At 36.2% G+C, this 24,718-nt stretch overlaps 1 protein-coding gene across 5 annotated transcripts in view; it reads left to right on the top strand.

Moving 5' to 3' along the window:
• Positions 1-494: 494 nt before the first annotated feature.
• The window catches only part of LOC127855319 (sterol regulatory element-binding protein cleavage-activating protein-like), a 252,067-nt gene continuing 227,843 nt past the window's right edge, over positions 495-24,718 (top strand). For 3 of the 5 annotated variants that reach the window (XR_008037479.1, XR_008037480.1, XM_052390787.1), the window contains exons 1-12: positions 511-660; positions 9,772-9,911; positions 10,430-10,574; positions 11,350-11,510; positions 12,532-12,678; positions 14,258-14,337; positions 15,307-15,421; positions 17,873-18,054; positions 19,028-19,154; positions 19,776-19,888; positions 21,062-21,156; positions 21,729-21,827. Coding sequence is in view for 3 of the 5 variants with exons in the window: in XM_052390787.1 (XP_052246747.1) it covers positions 9,799-9,911; positions 10,430-10,574; positions 11,350-11,510; positions 12,532-12,678; positions 14,258-14,337; positions 15,307-15,421; positions 17,873-18,054; positions 19,028-19,154; positions 19,776-19,888; positions 21,062-21,156; positions 21,729-21,827 (1,377 nt within the window). In the remaining 2 variants the exon portion in view is untranslated. Of the gene's footprint in view, positions 661-9,771; positions 9,912-10,429; positions 10,575-11,349; positions 11,511-12,531; positions 12,679-14,257; positions 14,338-15,306; positions 15,422-17,872; positions 18,055-19,027; positions 19,155-19,775; positions 19,889-21,061; positions 21,157-21,728; positions 21,828-24,718 lie in introns of all 5 variants that reach the window. The other 2 variants (XM_052390789.1, XM_052390788.1) reach the window with 2 other exon arrangements.

The following is a 24,718-nucleotide window of genomic DNA, read 5'->3' as shown; positions in this document are numbered from 1 at the left end:
GATTGTTAGATAAATGGCAGTGTCATCTGCAAATAAGCGAACTCTCCAAATTATTCAATCGTTTCGCGTTGCAACGCTTTATAATTTTTAGGTTTTAAAATCGTCAAAAGATGCATATAATGGCTATATTAGACCATGGTAAATGTTCAGTATTACTGTTTCCTCACAATTATCATAACTAAAACGAAAATTTGTGAATCTGAAACAACTTTTTTCAATTTTGTCAATTTACCAAAGCGTGAAAAGATCCCTTTAACACATTTTCATATTTGATAAAGCTTCGATACAGTACTGTTCATAAAATGAACGTGATTGCGTGTGGGTTTTTTCAAGAATGAATAATATTTCTTCACACACACAAAAATCCGTATTGCACTGAAAGAATATATAAAAGTTAAGGTAGTATTAGCTGAATTGTGAAACGTGCTTTACTAGATACAAATGACACAATCCCATCAGACCGTTTCTACAGACGCCTAATTGTTCGATGGGTTTCTCCAGCCTGGTTCGATAATTCTCGACCAATGAACGTCCCGTTTACAAAACTATTTCGACTACAATGTAAACATGGCGGACACCGTTAAAAACAAAATGACCGATATGCGACATAAAGTACGCGAGAATTAACACAGAAAGTAACAAAGAATTTCATGTTATAAAGTATGTGAACATTATAATTTCTAAATGCTTTTTATTTAAATTTGAAGGTCGGCCTGTCATTAAAGTGGTATTAGTATATTTCGCAATGGTAATTTGGGAAAAGTAGGCTAATGCTCACTAATTGTTTCTATTGAAATTGTTAATTTTTTATCAAGTGAAAGCTATTGATGGACTATTTTTATGACAGAAGCATGACAAACCAACAAGTTAAAATTTAACCAAAACATCGTTTGAATGCAACCTTATGTAATTTTTGATTATTGCAATGTGTTTTCTGTAGTTCTGGCTACCATAACTTTAAATGTCGCTTGTTATGATTTTTGACTGTCGCGACTTTATAGTTATGGACCAACTCCATTAGGAAAGTCAACCAAAAATTCCCAAAAAGTTGACAGTCAACAAAGACCGGTCCAAAACAGCTTTTATATGCAGTTATTGGCCCAAATCAACCACTTGATTGGAAAGATTAACATTTTTCACATATAACTGATATATTCTTTCACAAAATACATATTCTTTCACAAAATACTATCTTAAACATTTAAAATTTATCTATTCTGCTCTTACATATCGAGAAAAAAACAGCAATGTGACAGACTTTCTTGAAATGCAAATCTCCCGAGATTTCAATGTCATATGACGTTATTTCTATTTTTAGTAACATACCATGTGCTCAAGTGTTTTCAAATTCAGAATGACATTTCCCGGTATTTTAGATTATTCTGGCTTGTTTTGTAAACAAATTGTAGTGTTAATACAAACAGTAAATAGTATTTTAAACTACCTGATTCACACTGAAATCAGTCTTATAATCCACCAAACGTAAGTTGTTAATCACAAATAATAGATTTCAGAAAACGAAAGTAATGTTTACAATTTCAGCAAAAAATGTCAAGGTCAATTCGAAAGTATCTAAATGAAAACTCGTCACGTGACAAAGCGACAATGGTGTCAAAATTGTGAATTTCAGACTGATGAGAGTTATTTTCATCTATTGTAAGATGCATTTGAAATATTTGAACCTTAAAATATTCCCAGATGCAGTAATTTATATTCATTCACTAATATATGCAGAAATGTATCCAAGAAAATGAGCTTTCTTTGATTTATAACGTGACATAAATATGTAACGACTCTGGTTGACTTTCGATACGGGGTTCGTTTCAGCGTACAGGTCTGTCAATACTATATAAACTGTACGCTAAAGGTTTCTTTAGCTATGTTTTCTGCTGTTTCAAAATGCCGTAAAACAGAGTCATAATGTTTCAGAACCGACCCAGATATACTCAAATCTATCAAAATTAATGATTGTTGAATGTGTTTTACATCTATGGTATTTGTTGACAAGTATTCAGCAGTCAAATCCAAACTAGGCAATTTTTTACAGGACAGTAGGTACTGTTAAATGGGAAAAATACAGGACCTCCTCTTTTTTTACAGGACCTATCACTTACTTTCATCGTATCGGACCTCCTCATAGTATCACCCCCTTAACAAAAAGCTTCTATAAAATGCTGAAAAGTTGATATTTTATAATTGTTAAAAGTTGTAATGTTCTCAGGATTTCCGGTATTCATTGGAGTAGGTCGTGTTTATTCCAGGGTGATACTATGATTTTTAAATTACGTAACTCACAAGTAAGTAGTTTGTTAATGAATTAATAGTAGCTTTATCAAATTTGTTATATGCCGCATATTTTTATGCCCCCCCTTCGAAGAAGAGGGGGTATATTGCTTTGCTCATGTCTGTCGGTCTGTTGGTCCGTCCACCAGGTGGTTTCCGGATGATAACTCAAGAACGCTTGGGCCTAGGATCATGAAACTTCATAGGTACATTGATCATAACTCGCAGATGACCCCTATTGATTTTCAGGTCAAAGGTCAAGGTCACGGTGACCCAAAATAGTAAAAAAGTTTCCGGTTGATAACTCAAGAACGCTTAGGCCTAGGATCATGAAACTTGACAGGTAGATTGATCATGACTCGCAGATGACCCCTACTGATTTTCAGGTCACTAGGTCAAAGGTCACAGTGACCCAAAATAGTAGAATGGTTTCCGGATGATAACTCAAGAACACTTAGGCCTAGGATCATGAAACTTGATAGGTAGATTGATCATAACTCGCAGATGACCCCTATTGATTTTCAGGTCACTAGGTCAAAGGTCAAGGTCACAGTGACCCGAAATAGTAAAATGGTTTCCTGATGATAACTCAAGAACGCTTTTGCCTATGATCATGAAACTTCATAGGTACATTGATCATGACTCGCAGATGACCCCTATTGCTTTTCATGTCACAAGGTCAAAGGTCAAGGTCACGGTGACCCGAAATAGTAAAATGGTTTCCGGATGATAACTCAAGAACGCTTATGCCTAGGATCATGAAACTTGATAGGAAGATTGATCATGACTCGCAGTTGACCCCTATTGATTTTCAGGTCACTATATCAAAGGTCAAGGTCACGGTGACCTAAAATAGTAAAATGGTTTCCGGATGATAACTCAAGAACGCTAATGGCTACAATAATAAAACTTCATAGGTACATTGATCATGACTCGCAGATGACCCCTATTGATTTTGAGGTCACTAGGTCAAAGGTCAAGGTCATGGTGACCCAAAATAGTAAAATGGTTTCCGGATGATAACTCAAGAACGCTTATGCCTAGGATCATGAAACTTCATAGGTACATTGATCATGACTCGCAGATGACCCCTATCCATTTTGAGGTCACAAGGTCAAAGGTCAAGTTCACTGTGACCCGAAATAGTAAAATGGTTTCCGGATGATAACTGAAGAATGCTTATTCCTAGGATCATGAAACTTGATCGGTAGATTGATCATGACTCGCAGATGACCCCTATTGATTTTTAGGTCACTAGGTTAAAAGTCAAGGTCATGGTCACAAAAAACATATTCACACAATGGCTGTCACTACAAGGGAGAGCCCATATGGGGGGCATGAATGTTTTACAAACAGCCTTTGTTCAATGAAGTGTCAGGGCCCTCAATCCATTTTAGGGGAAGCGGGTCGCTACCCTCATGAGGGGAAATTTTCGCGGCGTTTCCCTTTTTGGGGGATTTTTTTACTACTCTCTAATTATTACAATTGTACATGTTTGCATTATATTCATTTCTTTTTTCATAATTAAGTATGTTTGACAAGATTAAATTGAAATAGAATTGAGATATAATAATCATTAGACACATCTTTAAAATATATATATTTTTTAATCAGGGGGAATTTTTCCTCCCAATAGGGGAAAAAAAGTATACTTTTTATGTGGGGGACTGCGGTCGAAATTCGGCCGCAGATTTGATAGATTGAGGGCCCTGAGTGTAAAAGTATTTTAATTACAAAATTAGTAAGAGTTTCGGTTTTCCATTAAATTACTATTTTTAGAACAAGCACGTGCACATAGTAACAAATCTTAACAACCAATCAGAAGTGACGATACAATGAGACAAGGTTTAGATGAAACAGATTACTAAAGGGAGCTTAGTCTAACCAGTATTTTGTCAAAACATGGCCGATTTAAATGCAGTTGTTGTTGTTATGTCCAAGAATACACATTTAACTATATATTGACATATATCACATGTGTGTTTTTGTATTTGTTCACTTTCAAAATTCGTTTGTATTCATTGAGAGGGCGGATACCATGGAAAGACATGCTACTGGCGACAGTATATATAAATATGTATATATATATCAGGCATTTCCCCAGGCGGTTTAAGCACAGCGGGCCCGCGGTGCCTGGATTTAAAAATCAATTTTCCCGCGGCGCTTTACTTACCGATCAGGTGGCTGCGACGCTTAAAACGTCCACAAGCGCTTGCAAGCTCTGGTTCGAATGTTGTCTGCATTCGGCCAACATCCAACCAAAAAAGCACGCGATAATCATCTGTGTGGTCATAATGCGCTGCGGTAAATGTGTAAGGGTTGTGGGGTGTAAATTATGGTGTTTGTACCTAATAACGGTCGATATCGATAAATAATATTCCGGTACACGTGGCGTTATAGCAATTTAAGGTATAGTCACTTTGTTTGTTAGTTTTGGTTTAACTGTTTGAAACTACACTTCAACACCGTTATTTCGAAGTCGTCGGGACCGTTAAAAAAACTTCGGATTAACGATTATTCGAAATAAACATTTGACAGACGACTTCTTTAATCCTGAAACAATACAACAGTGTGGAATTCGCATGGTTCGGTCACACTGTACTTTTAATAATTGTTTTACTTAAAAACGTAAACTAGTCAGATAGCAATAGATTTCTACTAGTACAAACGGATCAATAAAACTATTCTTTTTCTTCTTTTTATTTTTCTCTAATTACAGAACATATAAAATATAATGCATAGCGCATCATACATGTAAATACATATGAATACATTTTCGGAAATGAATTCACTAATTTTTTTAAATAAGACGCGATGTCTTTCTGAACACCGGCGTTAGCAGCACTAAACTGGACGTGTGTAACATATTTCTCCAACTTGTCAAGGAAATTGAAGAACTGGCTTCCGCCCGTGTTTTGCTCGCAGGACTGCCTTACGTCGTTGATGCATGTGGTCACACGTTGATTAGATATTATGTTCATTCATGTGTTGTCGGCCTCGTCGTCGGCTTTTGACGACATTATAAAACTAACATGCTACGCGCAGGCGACAAAGGTGTAATTATCGGCTTTGACGCACAACGCGCAGACGACATAGGTGTGAAATAACGCACAGTGTTTTGCAGTTTTGACTTCGAATTAAAGATTGATAATAAGGTGCGAATTATAGTGTTGGGACCGACATAATCACTTCGAATTAACGATTTCTTCGGTTTAACGAAGTTCGGATTAACAATGAAATTTTACATTGAACAAAGAAGAACCACAATCGGGACCCGAAAAATACTTCGAAATAACGGTGACTTCGGATTATCGGTGTTCGAAATAACGGTGTTGAAGTGTATATCAGTTGTGTTTTAAAAATAAACAGCAAATGTTGATTGTTTCAATAGTCGGCTATTGAATTCATTATAACAATTAAATGGAGTAAAACGCCTCTTTTGATTTATCTCGCTTACTTAAAATGTTGTTATACTATTTTCTCAACGGCGACTATAACAACATTGAATGTAATCCCATCCGAAAGTTTTTTTTATATATATACGCTACCTGCAACCAATTTTTCTGAAGTGTTTGTGCATGATAGAATGATTCAATCAAAGAAACGACCAATGACTGTGTCTGGGAAATCTGCAATTTCTAATTGCTTGGTCTGGACTTCAAATAAATCGTTACTCTTAGAGAGTGCAATAAATGCAAGTGAAAGTGTCGAAGACGTGGTTAGTGATCCCGAGACCTCCAATCACCAAACAAGCCATTTAAGAATTGTGCCATCGAGTTCGAAAAAAGCAAGATTGTCCAAAGGTCGCAGACGTTGAAGCAGGTAAGCATATATCTACTTTTTCTTTTTTAAGTAAGTTCATACTGAAATATATAGTTTATATATCAGAGAGATGGGTTTTTTGTATTAAAGATTAGAAACTCAACTTAATTTTAGGGTCTTGGTGGTGTAGTGGATGAGGTGTCCGCCTAGCGATCGGGCTTCAGCACAATGAAAATGGTAGAAATCGTTCTCGCCTGATATCTGCTTTTCTCAATGCTCTGATGATGGTCAACACAAAGGACCAGACATTGTTGCAGTGGAGTTTGGAAGAATGATGGCAACAAAAGAGGTCACGGAGAACAGTTTTTGAAAGTTATCAATGCACATCTGTATACTTATGGTAAAATATGTCCTTTTTCGATCATTTTGCATGTTCACCTACATGTGTACTGTTATTTAACTTGTTATATTATATCTCAATAATTGACTTTAATTAAATAAATTGAGAAAAAAGATAAAAAAGAAAAAAAGAATATGTTGTGTTTTTATTGCTCCAAAGAAGTGAAGATTTTGATTAAGATCATATACAAAATATAAAACGTCTTCCGCATCAACCCCCTTCCGAGCTGTCTCGCCGCTGCGTCTGACCAAAATCCTGGGGAAATGACTGTATATATATATATATATATATATATATATATATATATATATATATATATATATATATATATATATATAGTAAAATAACTTGGTATCATTGCTGTGGTATCAAGGTGTTTATGATATAAAATGATAAATGATTAAAAAGCTATTAATTTCAAGATCACACATTTGTGTCTGGCGTTTAATAATAATACACGCCATACATGGTACCAGTCTTGTTAAGTTAAAACCTTTTTTTTTCAATGTTGAACGAATGTTAACAGTAAATATAAACGGGAATCGCTCATTTGTAATATCTTAAGAACATTTTCCAACCAAAGTAGCTGATACTTGTTTACTTTACCTAAGCTACGCTTAGCGCGCATGTCAGATATGTGTCTGGTCAATACGGCCTACACTGACAATGACCTCAATAAATGACAACCAGCCTTTTTCACGCATGGACATTGACAGCCAAGATAATGACGGTTCGAATGACAATGATCATTATTATATATTACTATTGCTATTGCATGTACAACCACACAAATTGATATCTGTACCATTTGAATTTTAATAATCAGGTTTATGATTATTTTGCTAAGCGACTAGGCCTTCATGAATTTGGACTGTCCTGACCTGCATTCGTAAGATCGATGCATAAAAATGGACCAATCAGGTGCCCTCGGAAAATTCTGTCAGCAGAAAGAGTGTTGGTACAAAAAAGCATGTGTATAAAGACGCTATCACTATTTTTGCACCTCAGAAAACTTTTAGAGCCATTAACAAACCTATAAAAACCAAAGAATTTGTTTTCTTTTTTTATGTCCCCCACTAAAGTAATGGGGGACATATTGTTTTTGCCCTGTCTGTTGGTCTGTTTGCGCCAACTTTAACATTTTGCAATAACTTTTGCTATATTGAAGATAGCAACTTCATATTTGGCATGCATGTGTATCTCATGAAGCTGCACATTTTGAGTGGTGAAAGGTCAAGGTCATCCTTCAAGGTCAGAGGTCAAATATATGTGGCTAAAATCGCTCATTTTATGAATACTTTTGCAATATTAAAGATAGCAACTTGATATTTGGCATGCATGTGTATCTCATGGAGCTGCACATTTTGAGTGGTGAAAGGTCAAGGTCATCCTTCAAGGTCAGAGGTCAAATATATGTGGCCCAAATCGCTTATTTTATAAATACTTTTGCAATATTGAAGATAGCAACTTGATATTTGGTATGCATGTGCATCTCATGGAGCTGCACATTTTGAGTGGTGAAAGGTTAAGGTCATCCTTCAAGGTCAGAGGTCAAATATATGTGGCCCAAATCGCTTATTTTATGAATACTTTTGCAATATTGAAGATAGCAACTTGATATTTGGCATGCATGTGTATCTCATGGAGCTGCACATTTTGAGTGGTGAAAGGTCAAGGTCATCCTTCACAAGGTCAAGGTCATCCTACAAGGTCAAACATCATATAGGGGGACATTGTGTTTCACAAACACATCTTGTTTTTTAATGGACAAACAGTCCTGTATTAACCGACATGCTGGACCTTACAAAATTTTACTGGACATGACCGTCGGTCCGGCCATGTTTGGCTGAGACTGATTCAGTGCACATATGTTTGCTAGACAGTGATGTCTTTCCTTATTTGAATCAGAGGCAGTTGGACAGTCAACATAGGAATAATTTTATGACCAATAGACATCAATTGTACCAGCATAACTCTCAGGCTGCCATAATTGCAGTAGGATAACATTCTACTGACATTGACTTAGGAGAAAAAAAACATGATGCAATGATATTTAAAAAAATTCTCTCATCTGAGTCTTGGAACTCAATAACTTGCAAATCTATGAGTCCCTGTATTAAAAAAAACGAGTCCAAATATTAAATGATCTTATTTTTTTAGAAATTTCAATGCATTTTTGGGACTCACATAATTCGAAACTTTGCATCCCCAGAGGTATTTGTGAGTCCAGGACGCAGGACTCGCAGGTAAAAAAAATCACTGATCATCAAGTTTTACATTCCACTAATGAAGATACAATTAGTATTCAAACACAATATCTGTTGTGCTTCTGTAATCAACAAGAACACAATTTACTGTTTTTATTAAAAGCTTGGAATATTAATTATATATTGACATGTGTGGTATACTCAGAGCTCCAGATAAAAATTTGGTTAAATTCTTATTTACTCCCTATTTTAAAAATGAATTCTTATTTTACGCCCTATTTATAAAAGTAATGATTTTTCAAAAATATATTACCAAATAACTGTGTATTCATGGTTTTTGACACATCAATCATTTCAAATTTTGGTTTATAGTCTTGGAAAAGCCTGGCTTTCCTTTTGTTTTTTTACTGCTTTAGATTCAGTCATTTACGCAAGAGCTTATACATTCATCAATTATTGACGAAACCATGCTTTAGGTATTTGGTTCATGAGAATCTAATTGAAAGAATGCATGCAGCGTGGATTTTTGAAACTGAAATGGCTTGTTTTGCCTTCCACGCTTCGATACACCGCTTCGGTCAGCCATTTTGATTTTTTATGTAAAACGCTTACTGACACTTCGGCTAAGGTCATAATGGCCTGTTGGTCGCCGTTAAAGTCATATAAAAAACTATATTTAACATTTAATTTTAATGACATTTTGAATAGGTATACAGTATATTACTTGTATATAAAAATTACAATAAGTGTAATTAAAAGGTACAATAGCAGTAATGACTCGCCTGCAATACTAGGAGAACAGACCGTTTTGCCATTCAACTGTTCTTAGGTGCGGCTCTTTTCCTCACAGCAAACGCTTGAGTGACGTTGACTTTAAGTTTTTATTGAGTGCATAAACGAGTAAGAATTGGGATGAAATGTTTACCGTATATAATTTGCTACTGGAACTTTTACGCATGTTCGAAAATTTCAAATTCGTGTTTTATTTTTTCAACGCGTAACTTTACGCAAAGATTTTAAATCAAAATCGTTATTTAAGAAAATTAATTCGTTTTTACGCCTTTACGCATGTTATCTGGAGCACTGTATACTGTAGCCTCATTTTTATGTATCTTTCAGATGGTCTGAGACGGGGCCCAGTTCAGAATGCAGGCCATACGTGAGCGTGTGTCCCAGGTCTACTATACACATGGCCTGTTCTGTGCTAGTCACCCCATCTCCATACTGGTCACTGTGTGCGGAATTATACTGTTCATGTGGTAAGATCCCATGGCTCACTGTATTGTAAATAATTGCAATAACTGTTAAGAAGAATTAAATATATGATGTATTGGATGCTGAATTATTTTTTTTGCCCAGCTTGTCCCAGTCTTTGTACAGATAAGGGATTAAAGACTTTTAATTTGTCAGGATGGGCCTGAAAAGGGGCAGGGGGGCATCTTACATAAAAAAATGTAACATTGAGTATTAGTCATGAAAAAGCACCATGCTCAGATGGCAAAACTAAAATTAAAAACTATTGTGAATCCCATAGCAGAATTTAAACTCTCTAAATGTGGCTTAATGCATTAGTACACAGGCTAATCAGTGACAACACTTTCCACTTTTATGAAAAATTCATTTAAAGGGTATATTTTAAACAAAAATCCAGTCTTGGAACATGTCTTCGCTCATTAGCCTGTGCAGACAAGCTTATCTCAATATCTCGGACAACACTTCATGCACATACATAAAGTCTCTCTCAGAGGCCAGGTCAAATTTACAAGATATTTTTCAGCTATCCACTGCTGTATGTCCCTCTGCCAGGCAACATTCCTGTGGAGTATAACTCGCCAGTGAAGGGCTTTCATCCCCCTCCGGAGTCCATCCAACGCAGGGACAAATCATTTGCAGACAAAGACGTCACCAGCATTCCTAGATGGGTAAGCAGTTGATGTGGATTAGGGACAATGCCAGCCCTTTTAAACCTTCTTTATTTACCATGTAACAACATTAGAAACTCTGTGTTGATCAAAACTTGATCAATATTGGCAAATATCGAAGAATCTTCAAATAAATGTCCAAGCAAATTGTTCCATGTTCCAAATGTCTGAATGATCAAAGTTAATATTTAAATGATATAACTGTATACAGTTTGATGTATGAACATTATATTCTTCTTGTCTTCAAAAACAGCAATCTTTACGTACAATTCCCATTTAGGGCCTACTTTCCTCCAGATATCCAATACATGTATCAAATTTGAAACAGCCCACAGAAATAACTTGATAATTGGAGATTTAAAATATTATTCAAACTGCTTTGATTATTTGGTCTTGTATTCAAACCCCTAATTTGGAACTATAACAAAGTGTCCCTTTAAAAAACATGGCTAAGTTTACTATCGAGTGTTTTTGTATTGCTCTTAAGTCTTAAGTCTCAATCTGTATAGGTCGCCGTGGGTTACTGGATATGGTGTCCGCCTAACAACCCAGAGTCATGTGTTAGATCATACTTTGGGAGCATCCTTTAGATCTCCCCTCAAAGACACCAGGTACTGGTTCTATCCAGGAAACAGACTCTAGAACGTTTCAATAAGCCACATGCTTGCAATGCAATCCAGCTAAAATAATTTGATTTAAAACTAAATTACAATCTAAAGATATATTTATTTACGTTAAATACAGAAAAAAACTGACTATTGTTTGTGTTAACCAGTACCGAGGGCCGGCAGTGGCCTACATACAGCAGATTGTTGTCAAGGCAACAGTATCTCCATGGGAGCCCACGGAACACGACCCCCTGGACGCGCTGATCGCCCCGCTGGGTCGACTGTTCCACTTGCTGGACGAGGTGGAGAGATTCAGACAACAGCACTGGTAAACTCTAGAAAAAAGGGCTTCCTAGGCTTATCAGAGATGACACTTTCCGCTTTTAGGGCACTTGAATGCTCCACATGGTTGTTGACCCTCCCTCTGGGAAAATATGACTTAACCCTTTCAGTGCGGGAACCGAATTTTAAATGCCTTTGCAAACAGTTTGGATCCAGATGAGACGCCACAGTATTGCGCGAAAGAATTACGTCGATATTTCCAAGGTCAAGGTCACACTTTGAGTTTAAAGGTAAAAAATGGCCATAAATGAGCTTGTCCGGGCCATAACTGTGTCATTCATTGTGAGATTTTTAAATTAGGCACATTTGTTCACCATCACTGGAAGTGTGTTGCGCGAAAGAATTATGTCGATATCTCCAAGGTCAAGGTCACACTTTGAGTTCAAAGGTCAAATATTGCCATAAATGAGCTTGTCCGGGCCATAACTATGTTGTTTATTGTGAGATGTTACAATCATTTGGAACATTTGTTCATCATCATTGGACAGTGTTTCGCATTAAGAATTACGTTGATATCACCAAGGTCAAGGTCACACTGAGTTCAAAGGTAAAAAATGGCCATAAATGAGCTTGTCCGAGCCATAACTATGTCATTCATTGTGAGATTTTAAAATCATTTGTTCACCATCATTGGATGGTGTGTCGCATGAAAGAATAATGTCGATATCTCCAAGGTCAAGGTCACACTTTGAGTTCGAAGGTAAAAAATGGCCATAAATGATCATGGCATAATAATTCTTAAAAATCGCCATAAATGAGATTCTCTTGTTTTGTGAAGACAGCATGCAAAATAGTCTGTGTCAATGCGGCATGTGGGGGTATACGTCACGTCTGTGACAAAGCTCTAATTAATTAATGTGGTGTAACCTTCGCCCACCATCCTACATGACAAGTATTTTCTAGGGGTGGGGGGAGGGTGGGGGGGGGGGGAAGGACATATGACAAATAAATACAAAAGTTCTTGTCTTTTGAATTGAAGCACAACCTTTTATTGCTCCTTTTACCAGGGATGACGCTGCTGCTGATAGGTCCCTGGTGGACTGTTGCCTGCGTGTATCGGAGCCGGTGTGGGGGAGGCACACTGAGAAACTGCTGCCTGAGTATGGTTGTCTGCTGCTCTCACCTGCAAATCTCTGGCTCAAGAACAGGGACAGGTAACACTGGCTTAAATTTTCTGGCACTTTGTATGCCCCCGGATCGAATGATTGGGGTATATTGTTTTTGGCCTGTCTGTCTTTCTGTCTGTCATTCTGTGGAAAACTTTAACCTTTGTTAAAGTTTTGCAATATTAAATATCATTTGCAATATTGAAGATATCAACTTGATATTTGGCATGCATGTGTATCTCATGGAGCTGCACGCAATAGGGGGCATTGTGATTCTGAAAAACACATCTCTTGTTCAACATTTAATTAATTATCTTTGGGGCTCTCTCTGCCATTCCCAAAATTCAACATTGAGCCAATTTCGCTTCAGAAACTTGTATTTGTTAAAATTTGTATGCACCCAGACAGGGTGAGACATTCAGCAGGACACATGTGCGTTCGTCCGAACGTTCGTTAAATGATCCGGAATCTTGTGTTTTCAATTCCTTTTTGATACAAATTATGGCCCTTCGTCTGTTTTTACATATACATGTAGAATATAAAGCATCAAAATTGATAACACATTTCTAGTTTCTTAAGAGAAACCCTATACAAATGCCAAGATGAGGACAAATACTATGTGCTACAGTTAATTTTGCAAAGGAAATTTTGAACCAGGGAGAGTTGTTAAAACAACTGTTTGTCATATGTTGTCAGGTGTCAGTCTGGTGGTCAAATTCTCATTCAAATGATATCACCATCTGAATGGTTTGGCATGTAGGGTGGGCGAAGGTTGCATCAAATTAATTCATTAATTTACTGTACAATACAAAATATTGGCATGTGATGTCACAAAATGCACGTGGAAATTGTTCAGTCTGTGAGTCTGTTAACTTCTTCTCCATAATCAGTAGGCAGATTAAAATGAAGATCTTTCTCAGGAATGATCCTTGGATAACCCTCTTTCAATGTTGTTAAATTCCTTCTGTCAATTGCATATGTTAGTCACCAGAGCTAATATATATTAAAAAATTGAAAACTTAATCAATCTCTGAAACCAAAAATCTCTGGGATTTAATATTGGAAGGGTAACATTGTCCTCTTCTTAGTTTGTTCAAGTCATGCCAATAGAGTTAAAATTTCTATGCCCCAAAGGTCACATGATTTATATAGTTACATGCAATCTTCTCTGAAACAGCAAGGCAAAGAGGTTTGGTATTTTGTTTTTGACAATTAATGGTGCCAGTGGTCCTATACGAAGTATGTAAAACCATGCTCCTGAGTTTAAAAATGTGCAGACCCTTGGGATAATGTTTTAATAATATCACTGTCAACTTTGAAAATGGGTGTAATCGGTTAAAAAGCATTGCCACCAGAGGTTGCAAGTTTCATTATACGGCTATAGTTAAACAATGTGAACACTTACGAAAACTCATTGTTTGTCAGATCTTCATGAAACTTGCTCCGAACATATCTTCTTATCTAATATCAGCCAAATTCTAAAAATGGTTTTGGAAACATCACACAAGTTACTCAGAATTGTTCAGATGAGCGACCTAGGGCCTTTTGCCCTTTACCATGCTCATAATTTCAATGTTAATTACTAGTCAATGAAGAAGTTGTCATATGGCATGATCTGACATTGCAGATTCATAGCAGACAAAGAAGTCCTGAAGACAATTTACAAGCGATACAACCAGGCATTAGATGCACCCCCTGGCTTGAGAGGTGGGGAACTTTCAGACTGCAGTAATATAGAAAATAGCATAATAAAATTCAAGACCTGTGTAAACTGCTGAGGTAGTAAATGCTGTTGTACTTGGCTTCGATATTACTTTTTAACCAGGTTTTCCGAAGGAAAAAACTGGTTATTAGATTGGCGAATGCGGGCGGGCTGGCTGGCGGGCGGGCAGAACAAGCTTGTCCGGGCCATAACTATGTCGTTCATTGTCAGATTTTAAAATCATTTGGCACATTTGTTCACCATCATGGGACGGTGTGTCGCACGAAAGAATCACGTCAATATCTCCAATGTCAAGGTCGCCACTACTAAAAATAGATTTTTTTTAAAAACAAACTTACAAAGGGGGTTAATTTTGTTTGTTGATTTCAAAAGTTCAGTTTGAGTTTTCTCCCTTTATCCGATTTTTTTTCATAATGAAAACCAGACCCCGTGTTCACAAAGCAGTTTTTTCAATTGAAAATCTATTTTGCTTGTCATTGAAAATGGATTTCCATTGTAGTTGATAGGCAAAAATGAAAATCGATGTCACTTAAAATCGATTTTCGATTGCAAAAATGTTTTGTGAACAAGAGGCCTGGTTTTGTGACAATTTTGTCCCTTGTTATAAATATATGTTTAATTAGTTTTCTGAGGCACAACATTTGCACAAAAAGCCTTCTAAATATTGTGCATGAAGTGTCTTGGGTGATCAGCTTGTGCAGTCTGTACAGGCTTATCAGGAACAACACTTTCTGCCTTAACTGGATTTTTGCTAAGAAAAAAGTACTTTCAAATAAAAAATGCTATGAAAGTGGCAAGTGTTGTCCCTGATTAGCCTGTGCAAACTGCTTAGGCTTATCTGGGATGACACTTTTCGCACATGCACATGAACAAGGCTCAAATGAATATATTTGTTCATGTAATATAAAAAATTAAAAAATATTGCTGACAACGGACAAAAATGATATTTTCAGACATTTTGTTTGGGTTGCCGTGGAAGCAGACAGGTGTATCAAGATACTTTATCCGTAACCGACAGAGGACCATCAGTTACGCTATCACCCTGGTCCTGAAGTCCTATGAGGAGAGGTAGCACATTTCAGTTGTAAATTGAACTCTACAGCCTTTCCTTGTACAATTTATTTGGATTAATAATGTCACATGAAATGTGAACAGTAACAAGATAAACATCAGCACCCGATTGTATAAACGCTGGTTAAAGTTAAAGTTACTGCTCGGTAACATTCAAACCTTGGTAAGTTTGCGTTTATTCAGGTTTAGTAACCTTCAAGGTAACTCAATTGTATAAACACGATATACCGCAAAGTAACCTAACCGCGCATAGTGGAATTTAACCACCGGTAACTTTAACCAAAACATTCCCACAATGCATTTTCTAATGACGTAATTTTCGCGCAAAGTGTCACGCTTATAAACAGCGACATGTATTTTTTTTATCAAATTCGTTTACAAATGAATTCACAATAAAATAAAGTGTAAATTTTAACTATGAGTTCATCAAAATGACAAATTGATAATGATGTCTGGATTTGCATCATTTAGCGGAATCCCTGGTGCTTCCAAACTGCAAGAGAGTGCTTGCAAAGATGTCTATTCTTCTAGTTGTTCTAGATGTAACAAAAAAATCATAAATGGTCGTCGTAACATGCTAGCCTTTTCTTCTAATTTGGATTATGTCCCTTTTTCATGACTGCGTTATAAAATAATATCTTTCGCAAAATAGCGATTTTTAAACATTTAAAGCACAAGCTGAGTATATCATTAACTTAAAATTACATCAGAAAATCACTCTGTCTGTAGTCCAATATTGCATATTCAGTTGAGAAAAGTGCGAGTCTTTTTGACAATTTATTATAAACGCAACTTATTTCACATGTCAATGTACTGCATAACGACATTCAAATTGTCAATTTATCACATTTTCCTTATTTCGTTCAATGTGCATTGTTTATAATCCGTGAATATACTTTTGACATTTTTGAATGTGCAACAAGCCATACAAATATCGCACAATTCATTAATAATCTGCTATAATTGCTTTCCGATTTAATTCAAGTTAGGCATAGTGATGTGTAAAGTATAAGATGTTAAAAATAGCACCACACTGGAATTCGGAATGTCCCATTTTGTACACGGGTATAATGCACTCATTTATCTGTTGTGTAATGGGATGTTTTCCATTCTTTGTTTATTAGTATATTAAATTATTTTCTTGTACGATAAGGGAATTTACCATAGACAAATAAAACATTGTTCAAGTTTAAATATATCTTTGTATGCAGAAATCTGCAAATGCAACCGAGTTCACCAACGGCTATTATTTGATAAACTGCTCCGGTTCATTTTAACAGCAGTAATTTACATAGAGTACATGACGTTGCGTGTGACGAAGAAGAAAGTTGATTGAGTTCTCATTTGAATAAAGTGATATGATGGCATAAGGGTCTTTATTTAAGTAAGCTAAAATAATTATTAAAGACCCTTAATGCAAAATCGTCAATTATTTAATTAAATGGGTTATTTATGGATTTTAAAGGATTAATAAAGGTAAGATACTAGTTTGAATGTGTTTATGTTTTTTGTTTGTACTTTTGTCGTTCCCTGTTTTCGGAGAAATGATTTTAACATGGGCGCCATTGATCCATCGAATCACACACGGCATACCCATAACAGAATATTAAATTTGTTGACGAAGTCGGAAATCGTATTGCCCTGTAAATAAAGTCAAATAAAGTGTCAGTCGCTGCAATGTGTTGTTTACTCGTCGAAATTGTGAAGGCAGTTGATGGTTAGCTTTTATAATGTCGCGCGGCAGTCATTTTGTGTAAGTTACCTCTCGGTTACTTGTACTTACCCACCTAGGAAAGCAGGGTATGTTTTAACAGGGTTTTAACCGATCGATATAACTAACCAAATTTTATACAAACGCTTACCGACCAGTAACCAACAAGTTACCGACTTTTAACCGCCGGTATGTGGTTAACCGCCGGTTTAACTGTTTATACAATCGGGTGCAGATGTCATCTTATTATTAAATGAATTACTTTTCTGACCCAAGGTTTAAGCCTTTTACCAATTCTGAAACATTCATTTCTTTTAACGAAGTTGTAAAAATTAATCATTTATATGATCAGTAATGTTTAGTGTATTTCCAAGGTTTGTAATGGAGCTATGCAGCGAGTCTTAAGGCATTGCACCATTGACAGGACAGCAGGCATACTTACGTTTAAGTTTAAACTTATTTATTTTAGCTCCATTACATCAGAAGCCTAAGGTTTATTTAAACACTTAAGCTTGTTTCCTGGGTAGAACCAGTACTTGGTATCTTCTGTAAAGATCTTAAGAATGCTCCCACTGTGGGGATCGAACCCAAGACCTTCTAGTGACTAGGCCAACATCATATCCACTATGCCAAGGTGACCTTGCAGTGTACATATAAGTGTGTGTGTGGTTTGGGTCTATTTGTCTATTTATTGGTCCATCTGAAATATAACTCAAAGAGTTAAACAATCTTTGCAGGTTTGTGAGTGGGCTCCTCAGACATCTTGAGTCCTTGTATCCAGAGACTGCCGGCAATGCTAACAACTCTGAGGTGGACCATATTGTACACCTACATTACAAGAATGTCAACATCTACTTTGAGTACACCCATCTCATTGTGCTTTACCTTGTGGTGCTGCTGTATATCTACTTCTCTGTCAGTAAGTCATTAGCATTTCTACCCGTGTCATGCGAAAATGGGTCTTCTGTCGTATACTTACTGGGTTGCGCCAGGTAAGCTTGCACTTATAATGTCACGAAAGGTGTCCTGATTTCATAAGAGGACATGGTAGTTTCTAACTAGACTGTGCTAATGCGCAGGTTGGTCTGAAGTTACGCTGGCTCCATATGACATAAGACCCATTTGCACATGAAGCGGGTCATTTGTTAGTTTTTGTTATCTTTTTGAACTTAAAAACCTCTGGCAATAATACAGGTTACAATTATAGTTTTCATTTTAGTAATACATCTGTTTTGAAGTAATTTAATTATGATAACCTTGTAAGTGACACGAGGTGTATAGTAACAAATTAGTTATATATCTGTTTTATACCTCCAGCTACACAGTAATGGGGTCATACTAGAATCTCTTTTGACATCTTTCCGTCTGTCTGTCCGTGGACACCAACTAGTCCACAGATGTTCTCCTAAACTATTCAACATACAACATTCAAAGTTGCAGGCATTATCCTTATGATATGATATGAAATTGTGCAGGTGCAATTTTTATCTTCTTTTGTTAAAAATTAAAAATGTTATGCCCCTTTTTCAACCTAGACATTTTTAAGCATCATGCTACATATTTCCTCATGTTTGCGTTGGAGGGTATTCCTCGTCAATATTGTCACAAATTCTCATTGAGACAAGCTCTCAGAAAACTGGGTTAATGAATGTGTGGAAAGTGTCCTCCCAGATGAGCCTGTGCAGACCACATAGGCTAATCAGAGATGACATTTTCTGCCCAAACTGCATTTTTAGCAAGTAAAGTCTTCCTTTTAAACAAAAAAACTTATTAAAAGTGGAAAGCGTCGTCCCTGATTAGCCTGTGCATACAGGATAATCTGGGACAACAATTTATGAATGTGCATTTAAAAAAACTTTTTTCACCAAGTGCAGCACAATTGTTTGTTTCAGAGAAGATAGAGATGGTGAAATCGAAGTGGGGCCTTGCGTTGAGTGCCGTGGTCACTGTGGTTTCCTCTCTCTTCATGTCTGTCAGTATCTGCTCTATCATGGGTCTTAACACTCAACTCAATGGAGGGTATGTGGTCACTTTCCCAAACCCATTATTAGCTTAAATGTGTTATGAAGGTAGAAGATTCTTGACACTGTTTAGCTGTTAGAATGTTGTTAACTGTTCGGTTTCAGACTTTAACATTTATGAAAGGATTTTAATATAACTTTGGATGGTTATTTTTCAATGAACTGGTGATATGTTGCTAACCAATTCCACATGCTCTTCAGTTAAAAGTCATGGTCACATTTCGAGGTAAAAGGTCAATAATCTTCTTTTTTTTAGGTAATTTGTATTGCCCCAAAGGGATTTCATATTATTTTGAATGATTGATTCCATGATAATGTGACCATCAGATTTAAGATAAATATGGGCTGTGCTGTGTGAAAATGGGGTTGCATGTGCGTAAAGTGTTGTCCCAGATAAGCCTGTGCAGTCATCACCGGCTTATCAGGGATGACACTTTATGCTTTTAAGATATTTTTTGTTTCAAGAAAGTCTCTTCCTAGCAAAAATCAAGTTTAGGCGTAAAGTGTTGTCCCTGATTAGCCTGTGCACACTACACAGGCTAATCTTGGACGACACTTTACACACATGCATTAAACAGCATTTTCACAGAGATCAATGTTATTGCCATGACTATTACAGGGAGGTGTTCCCTTACCTGGTGGTTCTCATTGGGATGGAGAATGTCCTTGTGATGACCAAGTCAGTTGTCTCGACCTCCATAGAACTTGACGTCGCTGACAGAGTGGCCACAGGTATGAAACATGTGTTAGTTAGTTTGGATTTTTGGATTTTTTTTCTCAAGTATCTAAGGCATATGTTGGTGGTAATTTAATATACTCTCACATTTCCTGGGTAGACTGGTTTACCAGTACTAAATGAACATACCATTACTAATGCCAGTAACTGAAAAGTGTCCTACATGTTTCCTTGTTCACATATTGTAGCAATCTATACATTTAATTTTTTAAAAACCATCTAGTTTTTCTAAGGAAATACCTTTAGAAAAAAAAAGCAGGTAAGTATCCATTAGATTTGAACCAGGTGTCTTTGGATTAAAAGGTTTAACTTTACTTGCCATCCAGATCATAATGTTGCATACTGCATTTTACACTTCATACCTTATCATCTAGTTTAAAATTAATAAGATTCTCATTAATTATATGGTAAATCAGCTGAATGATTTTATTGTCCCCTACCGGTTTCACAGGAGGGGACTTATGGTTTGCGCTCTGTGCGTCTGTCTGTGAGTCTGTTTGTCACACTTTTCTGGATCCTGCGATAACTTTAAAAGTTTTAAATATTTTTTTTTTTAACTTGAAACATTGATAGATGGCAAAATGGAGATCATGCACATCATTTCATTTTGTAACTACGTCAAGAATTCTGGTTGCTATGGCACAACAATTTTTTTTTACTTACAATGGTGGAGTTTCATCGGTAGAGGACTATATTGCTTGGCAATCTCTTGTTATTTTAGGCCAAAATAAAGAAGGCAGATGAGTAATTATTTACTTACTTGTGTGAAAATATGTCATTGTAGGCTTAAGGAAGCAGGTTGGTTTTGGTGATGAATGTGAACATCTTTATGTTCAGGCTTCGTATTTAAAAAGGGCTGGTCAATAATTTACTTGGTACAAACTTTTGTTCATTTTGGCCATACTCTGTGAAAAGGGGGTTAAATGCACTTGGGTGAAGTGTCTTTCCAGGTTAACCTATGCAGTCTGCACAGGCTAATCAGGGAGGGCACTTTCGACTCTTATGATATTTTTGTTTAAAGAAAGTCTCTTTTTAGCAAAAATCCAGTTAAGGTAAAAAGTGTCATCCCTGATTAGCCTGTGCAGGCTGTACAGGGTACTCTTGGACAACACTTTGCGCACATGCATTAAACCCCTTTTTCACACATCCGGGTTCATTGATATTTCTAGGCCTGAGTAAAGAGGGCTGGTCCATAACCAAGAACCTGCTCATTGAGTTGGCTATAATAGCTGTGGGCTTTTTCACCTTCGTTCCTGCCATACAGGTAAACATGTTATTTAAAATGCTTAATTTCAAACTGGTTTGTTCTATTCTTCAATATTTAACCAATAAAGTGTACAGTGAAACCATCCATTTTCATTTTGAAAATAAGTGGAGGAAAGTGGCTGAAAAAATAACATCAGATGATGTCATTTAAATAAAACAAAAAGAAGTCTTAATATTACATTTTGCTTTATTCACCTATATATAAATGAGCCTAAGTTTTATTCCATGAGGTTAATTTTGTAAATACAGGACTGAGTTGGGGATAAAAGTGTAAAAATGCATGTAAGTTTATACCATGAGTTGTTATTTAATCAATTAAAGGCTGATGTTAGGAAAAGTATTCAGGAGATACAGCTAAAGTATTTCAAAAATGGTGATGGGGTTATTGTATGGAAAAACAACTAAGTTTATTCCACAAGGTGTCATGTTGTCAATGCAGGAATAGATGTACATGAAGAAGCAGTGTACAGGCAGGTAGCATGTAAAGCACAAGTTTACACAACATCCAGAGTTTCCCTCTTTAACGTAATTTAGCAGTAGGATGAGAAGTGTGTTTGCTCTATATTTCAGGAGTTTTGCCTGTTTGCCTTGGTGGGTCTGCTCACTGACTTCTTCCTACAGATGGTCTTCTTTGTCACTGTCCTCTCTGTGGACATACGTAGGATGGAGGTAAGAATACACTCCTACTCTGTTTTCGATTCACTTTTATGTGCCAGGAATTGTGTTGGTTTCGGTGTGTTTCATTAGGGAAGGTAGGAAATTATTTTATTAATTTTAATGATATTATATTCAAGAAGGTAATATCATTAACATTGATTTGAAGAGGATGTTATGAACACACAATTAAGCCAAAAGCAGACTTCTTTTCTAAATTGTAATTGCCTAAAATCACATAAAATGGATAAATCACAAAATCCTAATTAATGTAAGCAATGGTGCATGTTAATTATCCCCCGCCAAAGGCAGAGGGCCATAGAATTGGGCCTGTCCATCTGTCTGTCACAAACATTTTAGAGCTATATCTGAAAAACTATATAAGATATCAACATGAAACTCCATAGGTATATTGATATCAATGAGGGAAAGTGCTGTGCTCAAGAACCATTACCCTACACTTTCTTTAATAAGAGTAATTGCCCTTTGTTTTGTTTTTAGCTCACCTGTCACGAAGTGACATGGTGAGCTTATGTGACCGTGTGATGTCCGTTGTGCGTTCGTGTGTGTGTGCTTGGGTGTGTCCGTCAACAATTTGTTTGTTTAGACAGTAGAGGTCACAGTTTTCATCCAATCTTTATAAAATTTGGTCAGAATGTTTATCTTTATAAAATCTGGGTTGGGATTGTATTTGGGTCATCTGGGGTCAAAAACTAGGTGTCTAGGTCAAATAATAGAAAAACCTTGTATAGACAATAGAGGTCACAGTTTTCATCCAATCTTTATGAAATTTGGTCAGAATGTTTATTTTGATAAAATCTGGGTTGGGATTGTATATTTGGGTCATCTGGGGTCAAAACTAGGTCACTAGGTCAAATAATAGAAAAACCTTGTAAAAGCCTTGTGTAGACAATAGAGGTCACAGTTTTCATCCAATCTTTATAAAATTTGGTCAGAATGTTTATCTTGATGAAATCTGGGTTGGGATTGTATTTGGGTCATCTGGGGTCAAAACTAGGTCACCAGGTCAAATAATAAAAAAACCTTGTGTAGACAATAGAGGTCACAGTTTTCATCCAAATTTTATGAAATTTGGTCAGAATGTTTATCTTGATGAAATCTGGGTTGCGATTGTATTTGGGTCGTCTGGGGTCAAAAACTAGGTCACTAGGTCAAATAATAGAAAAACCTTGTGTAGACAATAGAGGTCACAGTTTTCATCTAATCATAATGACATTTGGTCAAAATGTTTATCTTGATGAAATCTGGTTTGGGATTGTATGTGGGTCATCTGGGGTCAAAAACTAGGTCATAAGGTCAAATAATAGATAAACCTTGTGTAGACAATAGAGGTCACAGTTTTCATCCAATCTTAATGAAATTTGGTCGGAATGTTTATCTTGATAAAATATGGATTGTGATTGTATTTAGGTAATCTGGGGTCAAAATCTAGGTCTCGGGGGCATTTAGCCTTGTGTAGACAATAGAGGTCAAAGTTTTCATCCAATCTTTATGAAATTTGGTCGGAATGTTTATCTTGATAAAATATGGATTGGGATTGTATTTGGGTCATCTGGGGTTAGACACTAGGTCACGGGGTCATATAGTGCATTTCATTCTTTCCAAAAACTGTAACCTTGGTTTAAGTTTTATCATAACTTTTTTAATATTGAACACTGCAACTTCATATTTGGCATGCATGTGTATATCGTGGAGCTGCACATTTTGAGTGGTGAAAGGTCAAGGTCATCCTTCAAGGTCAAAGGTCACAAATTAAAAAAATAATTTTCATTTCTCCATTCAATCTCTTACTTACTTCTTGTGGAGCTGCACATTTTGAGTGGTGAAAGGTCAAGGTCATCCTTCAAGGTCAAAGGTAACAAAAAATCAAAGCGGTGCATTAGGGGGCATTGTGTTTCTGACAAACACATCTCTTGTTGTAAGCAAAGTTTGATGTTTGGTAAGGGGGGTCAACTCAAAATATTTGTCACCAGGTCAAATCTTACAAAAACAAAAACACTCCATACGCCAGAGTTTTGGTTCAATAATGATGAAACTTGACCAGAATGTTTGTCTGGTCAATATCTAGGTCAAGTTTGACATTAGGTAAAGATTTAATGAACCGACTCCTCGCAGGTGAGCGAACTAGGGCCATCTTGGCCCTCTTGTAATTATTTGCTACTAAAAATAGAGATTTGTTAGAGACAATTATTTTCAAGGGAAGTAATTTATATAATTATAAATCTCATATTATATATTTCCTTAACAAGAATTTAAGTTTGTTTCGCAGTAACTACGGATTTTTTACTTTGATTATTTATAACTCAAATGATTGATTTGTCAAAGTCTTTTTTTTTAATGATATAATTATCATTTCTTTGTACTAAATGTGAATAGTAGGGTCCATTACATACCTATGGACTTTTGTCCATAGATACATGATGACCTCTGGCTATGATCTCTTGGACAAAATCCAAGGGAAGAAATAAGCTTTAAAGGGAGATGATTTCTATACCTGCCAAATGATAAATAGAAATTTTATTTCATAGCGACGCGCTAGGGGGCATTTTGTTTCGGATGAACACATATCTTTTTCATGGCTATATCTCAGATATGATACAAGATTTCAACATGAAACTTGGGTGTGTATAGAAATCAATAGGAAGAAGTGCCATGCACAAGAACCATAACCCTGCACTTTTTTTACTAAGTTATTCACTTTTCTTGTTTTTGTATGATGTAACTTTTCAAGGATATTTCTCAAATACCTTACAGGATTTCAACATCATGGGTGTGTAGATATCAAAGAGGAGAATTGCAATTGATAAAAACAATTAACCTTTAGTTTATGGTTAAATATTAATTATTACCCTACACTTAATGATTCTACTGTATATCATGAGATT

Source organism: Dreissena polymorpha, chromosome 13, assembly GCF_020536995.1.
Source record: "Dreissena polymorpha isolate Duluth1 chromosome 13, UMN_Dpol_1.0, whole genome shotgun sequence".
NCBI lineage: Eukaryota > Metazoa > Mollusca > Bivalvia > Myida > Dreissenidae > Dreissena > Dreissena polymorpha.
Note: the sequence above shows the minus strand (reverse complement) of the source record. Positions and strands in the feature narration are given on the sequence as shown.